The following is a 5,873-nucleotide window of genomic DNA, read 5'->3' as shown; positions in this document are numbered from 1 at the left end:
TCAACGTAGATAAAACCAGAGAGGAACTGCGATGGCAACACTCCTTTCCACGATATTCACTGATTCAATGGAGCATTTTGGTGATTCTCTCGGTGATTATCTTCATTATCTCAAGATGATGGAAAGCTCCTCATCTCTCTAAAGTTCTAAACCTTGACCAGCGACCTCATTGAATAGAGCCTCTGGATGGTCGGTATCACTTCTACCTCTCCAAGACAAGAAAACTACACTGCTCATTTGTTGACCCAGAAAAACAAATTTCATCTAGCCAAGGGGTTTGATGCCCAACACGACAAGAGGATGTGATTGAAGCACTTTATTATTTTTAATTTCGTTGCAAATAAATTTTCTAATTGTTGTTTCCATGTGCCTGAATAGACAACATACAAATACAAACATATAAAGCTCGCTGAAAAAATTAACTGGATGCGCTTGATTTCCACAGTTAAAGTGCTGGCATCTGTGATTAGCCAGGTAAACTGATGAAATGTTAATGCCTGACAGAACCTGCCACAATTTTTTTGTAAAACAATAATCAATCAGGGCAATTATCTCTGCGCAACAATCTATATAGCACACAGCATTTCATATGAAAATAACCTACCGCTTGAAGCCCTGAGTTCAACCTTTTCCAACAATCCAGGAAAGCCTCCGATGGTGTCTGAGCTATAAAAATCCATCAAAAGTGATTTGTATCATACCTTTTGAATTCTAGTGCACAACAATTTCCTTCTGCCTTTAATTCTCCCTGAGCATTTTTTTTACATTTATAGAATTTTTTGCTTTTTTTTTTTTTTTTACATGCATGAGTTAAAGAGACTGAAATATAGCAGTTGAGAACTCATCTTGAGCATACAAGCAACAGTGAATTACTGTTTATATTTCAAGCAAGACTACCTCCAAACTTACCTGGACAGGACAAGACAGCACAGCAGAGTCCGTGATACGAGCCTTCAAGAAATTCTCATCTTTAGTTCTGCCTTCATTCACAAAACTCATCACTATAAACAAAATTAAGTTCTGAGCTACAAAATACAAATCAAACCAATAAAAACTGCCAGATACAGCAACTTGGCCAATTGTACAATCCAGGCAAGGGCACATTTGAACATCCAAGCACATAATGAGGGCACAGACTGGTTAAAAATTTACAAAGGACATACTAGAATGCAACTATATATGTTTCTTCAATGCATGGCTCATAACTCCAAGCTCCAATGCAATTTCAATAAATTTCTTGGTATATAATGCATGCTTTAAAGAAATGTTGCTTCTGGCTTCAATCAGGTCTATCACATTTTAAACAAAAGTATTTTTGTAAAGGGTGTAGAAGTTCTTGAATATAGAATTCATCCATACAGAGACTATCCCAGCTAAGAATTATGGCATGACACATCTTAATTGCCTACGAGGATTCAAGAGGCCAGGGTGAATCCAGCAATTCAGTTAACGTTAGAATGCTCAAACACTGCTGATCAACTAAACAATTTCCAATAATCAAACCCAGCATAAATTCAAAAATCAAACTCAATTGGTGTAGCAGAGAATTGCAGGAAATAAAACCCAAGTTACTCTTAATACAAGTGCTATAGGATGCAAGAAATACAACCACCAAAGGATGGAAGAAACAGTGTCTCCATAATTAAAAGACAAGTTCCACTAACAAGAAAAACAATAAAGGCGTGCCACTAAAGAGGTTCTTAGAGCTCGGTAATTTATTATCAGGGACATGACAAGTGTTTGGTCAATATCAAGATCTCCAAATATATTTGGTTCTTCTAGGTGAGATCATCATGGTGGGCCAAGTGTCTGTCAAATCCCAGTACATCTGGTCTTCCAGTTTAGGCAGTAGGCTTCATCAAAAGAGGCAGTAGGCTGGCTTCAGGCTTCATAGATCTCAGCTGTTTTGATGGGAAAGGAGAGGAAGCAAAGGTAAATAAGTGCATCAGAATCCTATACAGAGGGAGATTGGATAGGTTATGATATGAAACTGCCGCAAGCTACAATGCGATTGGCCTTATCTGTGGAAATTTCCACTCATCTGTATACACACAGAATATACAATGTAAAACCAGTCTACCTGCAGTAGCCATCATCAAATTCTAGTAATAGCTTTTGCGTCGAGAAACAGGGGCCTGGCCAGATAACCTGATAATTGATGAAGTTGCTAGTTAGGATTTCTACAACACAATTACCCAAAGGATGTGTGAACATAACTTGCACACTAAAACTCCTAGAAAAAGCAGCATAAAAGCAAAGCACAGATAAACTGAATTGAAAATGACATGTAAACTGAACATCTCGCATCTAATTACAAGGAAGGTTACATGTCCACACAGGTTAAGAATTTAATCTTTAAACGCTAGCACTGAGTCTAGAACAGACACCAATTACATGAATAAATATTTAAACAGGTTTCAAACAATGGCACATGACAAAATATTTCTTACCCGGAAGTACCAGTGCGTCCGGAAGAATAACTTCCATAGGCTCCATAAGGACCTCCACTAGCATTAATCTACAAAAGACATGGATAAACACTATTCAAGTCAAGCAATAACTTGCAAAATGAGTGGGTATGAACAAGAAGTATTGGCAATTTTTACAGCTTACTCATTTTCCATGTCAAATAGCATTATAGCACATGTTCAAAATATGGAAAAAGGCTAAGAACAGGAAAAAAAGGAAACCATGCCCTCAATATGCAGCAAGTCTAAAACAATATGTATGTGTAATATTATCAAATCTACAAAACAATACCTGTGAGCTACCATAGCTACCATAACCATCACCAGAAGCATAATCACTTGAGCTATAACCGCCAGCATAAGAACTCCCACGTCCATGTCTTTTACCATCTCTACTGTCATAATTTAGACCCTCCGAACCTTCAGCTGAGACAGGTAGGTATGGTAAAACTGGTAGAATAGCAGACATTGCACCTTCCCTGTCAAAAACATTAGCTCTTAACCGTCGACTTATTTGTATGAGAGCATCCTTGGCAACATCCAGGTCTCCAGCAATCTTGTGGTCAAAAGTAAGAGGACTGGTCTCAATATTACATTAACTCGAGGAACATGAGCCACAGGCCCAGAAAGATGATACAAAAACAATTTCAATTCAATAACCATTAGAGATATTTCTTTACCTGCACCATCTCATCATCATCAGATGCAACTTTGGGAAGATTTTCCTTTCTAGGTATTCGAATAATAGCTTTGGTAAGTTTCCTCATCTCATCTATAATAACTCCTCCTTTACCCAAAAGGCAACCAATACGAGAGGAGGGCACAAGTAGACGTGTAGTAAAAGAGATGAGACCTGAATCTCTTTCCATTTTCTCACTACATCTAGGTTGCAAGCGTAAGGCTGCTTCTATTGTTGGAGAATATTGATCATAGATCTGGTATAGAACAATTAGAAATCCATCATAAACAATGTCAAAGGAACTCAACAGAGACAAAAAAGAGGGATTTAAAAGAATATACAAGTATTATACCTCCTTCGCTGAAATAGTTATCAAGCAATCATCTCCTTCAGCAACTGAACTATCAACTTTGATTGTTGCTCCAGACTCCTGTCTGATCTGGTTGATGATGGTACCACCTTTCCCAATTACAGCACCAATGTTGGCAGTTGGACATACCACACGAAGTGAAAATTCTTTCGAAGCAAGTTCATCTCTTGGAGCTGAATATAATGATCGCGACCAGTCTCCAGTATCACCTTTGAAACCACCATAAGGACCCATGAGAGGAGCAATTCCAACAATTGGGGCAGCTGCAGATGGACCTACCAGGGAGCCAACAGAAGAGTACACATTTGGAACAGCAGAAACAAGCAAGTGCTGAGACCGTGATGGATTATCGTGAAGGCGAGATGCTATTTGATATAAAGCCTTTTTGAGAACTGCAGCTTCACCAGAAATCTGGCCACCAATAACAACAATTATATGAGAAAAGGAAAGGAAAAATTATAGGCCTCATTCATTGTACAAAGCTAGAGCCTATACTCTCAAATCCAATGAATGCCTACTTGACGATGATGAAAGGGATCCAAACACATTGCTGAGCAAGTTTCGAATCCCCAAACATCATTAACTAGTCCAAGGAAGAAGACCCTTCCCAAAAAGGAAGTTTATTTCACAGCATGCAAGAAAAGAAAAAAAAACCCGATGACATACCAGATAAGAGCATGACTTGTCACAATCATAAAACCAAGATTTATTTTGGTCCAATAACTGTAATTGTCTATAACCTATCCCCTTAAACAAGTTCCAGAACTAAGAAAAAAATGAAGCGGAATTTTTTTTTTTTTTGAAAATGGAACAAAGACATTGTACCATCTGAAATTGCTAATGGAAACAATGGCAGGCAAAAAAAAAACAGGAATACCTGTACAAGCTCATCTGAGCTTAACGCACAAGGAGGTAAATGCTCATCCTTGAGAATGCGGATCACTGCACCAGTCTCACTGCGTATGTTCTGAACAATCTGCCCGCCTTTCCCAATAATACATCCTATCTGATCAGATGGTACAAGAAGCTTAGCGGTGACTTGTGGACTTCCTTCAGAGTCATCTTCAACTTGCAAATCTTCTGCAATAACCTTATCATGCACCCTGAACAGAGCATCCTGTGCAGGAGAAATGTAATTGCCACTGTCTTCATATTCATTAGTCTCATCACTCGGGCTATAGATGGTAACAACACGTTCTTCACAGCCCGGCACTGTTTCACCAACCCTAATCTTTGACTTAGTATCAATCCTTAATTGCTTAATAATCTCCCCTCCCCTTCCTATTATGCTCCCAATCTTCCTAGCCGGGCACAAATACCGATACACCGTATCTTGCGGATCAATAACAAAACGTTCTCTATCATCACCAGAATTTCTCCTCTTATTTCCACCAATATCATAATCTGACTGCGAATGAGCCCGCTTCCCGTAACTATTCCTCTGCCCCGCCATTACAATCAACAGAGACTACTTTCTACAACAACCTTATCAAAATTACACAATATAATCAAAATTCGAAAAACAAAAAACTTCGATCCATAATATTCTAAACTTCATAAATAACTACAAAAACCAAGATCCACTAAAAGAAATTATGAATTCTTTTCGAGAAAAAGATAATAACTTTAGATCAAATAAGCAAGGGTTAGTCAAATAAGCCCTAGATCTGGCCAAATCAAAAACGTAAAAACCCTAATTAGCAAACAAAATTACGCAATCAGTGGAAGATCATAAAGATTCGGATTGGATTATTACCTAGAAAGTGAATGATGTAGAGCGTAAATCAGAGTGACTTTTTTAGCAGATTCCGTCCTCTCTGTCTCTGTGTGTTATATCTTTCATATATATATTCCGATTTCTAGGGTTTTGACCGCGCCTTTGCCATTTTAGTTGTTTCGCGCTGAAAAAAAATATTATTATTTGGACCGGATTTTACTGATTTTAAAATCATCCTGAATTTTTGCACGTCTCCCCGAATCCACTTACCTGATTAAAATTTAATTTAATTTTTTTATAAAATAATTCAGAATATCATTTTATTTTTCTAAATTCTGAAATAATTTTATTTTTTATTAAATTTTTTAAAATATTAATAAATCCGTTTAATACCAAGTCATATTTAATAACTTTGCTCATTAGTTACGGGACATTTTTTTAGCCACATGAATTACGGTTCCAATACCATCCATACAATTGTTGCTGAGTTAAATTTTAATTGGTTAACTACAAAAGCATCCTTCACTTATAAGATCACTCTCAATGTTGCCCTTCCTTAATTATTTTTATTAATTTCATCCTTTACTTTGTTATCTAATTATTCCAATCTTACCCATCCGTTAAAAATGTGTTCTTCGT

General features: G+C 37.2%; 1 protein-coding gene across 9 annotated transcripts; it reads right to left on the bottom strand.

Annotated features, from left to right (window-relative positions):
• Positions 1-301: 301 nt before the first annotated feature.
• Positions 302-5,411, bottom strand: LOC105133465 (RNA-binding KH domain-containing protein). 9 transcript variants are annotated; one of them, XR_843807.1, is made up of 10 exons: positions 5,274-5,388; positions 4,395-4,992; positions 3,500-3,928; positions 3,149-3,403; positions 2,761-3,024; positions 2,451-2,518; positions 2,081-2,148; positions 910-980; positions 605-666; positions 304-507 (listed from the first exon to the last, which is right to left on the bottom strand). XR_843807.1 is itself a non-coding variant. In XM_011037484.1 (8 exons), the coding sequence occupies exons 2-7, from the start codon at positions 4,968-4,970 to the stop codon at positions 2,103-2,105; spliced, it is 1,638 nt and encodes a 545-aa protein (XP_011035786.1). In that variant the 5' UTR covers positions 4,971-4,992; positions 5,274-5,388; the 3' UTR covers positions 302-980; positions 2,081-2,102. The 9 variants fall into 9 exon arrangements, 4 of the variants coding, with proteins under 4 accessions (XP_011035786.1, XP_011035787.1, XP_011035788.1 ...); XR_843808.1 differs by having other exon boundaries at positions 605-661; XR_843809.1 differs by having other exon boundaries at positions 910-976.
• Positions 5,412-5,873: the final 462 nt, after the last annotated feature.

Source organism: Populus euphratica, unplaced genomic scaffold, assembly GCF_000495115.2.
Source record: "Populus euphratica unplaced genomic scaffold, PopEup_1.0 scaffold129.1, whole genome shotgun sequence".
NCBI classification, from domain to species: Eukaryota; Viridiplantae; Streptophyta; class Magnoliopsida; order Malpighiales; family Salicaceae; genus Populus; species Populus euphratica.
The sequence above is the reverse complement of the archived record's forward strand: the minus strand, read 5'-3'. Positions and strand labels throughout refer to the sequence as shown.

Coding starts and splice junctions, on each gene's coding strand:
- LOC105133465 (XM_011037485.1), bottom strand. CDS start 4,970: ATGGCGGGGCAGAGGAATAGTTACGGGAAGCGGGCTCATTCGCAGTCA. Junction 3,404..3,499: donor TAACTATTTCAGCGAAGGAG/GTATAATACTTG, acceptor GTTCTATACCAG/ATCTATGATCAATATTCTCC. Junction 2,149..2,450: donor GGACGCACTGGTACTTCCGG/GTAAGAAATATT, acceptor ATCAATTATCAG/GTTATCTGGCCAGGCCCCTG.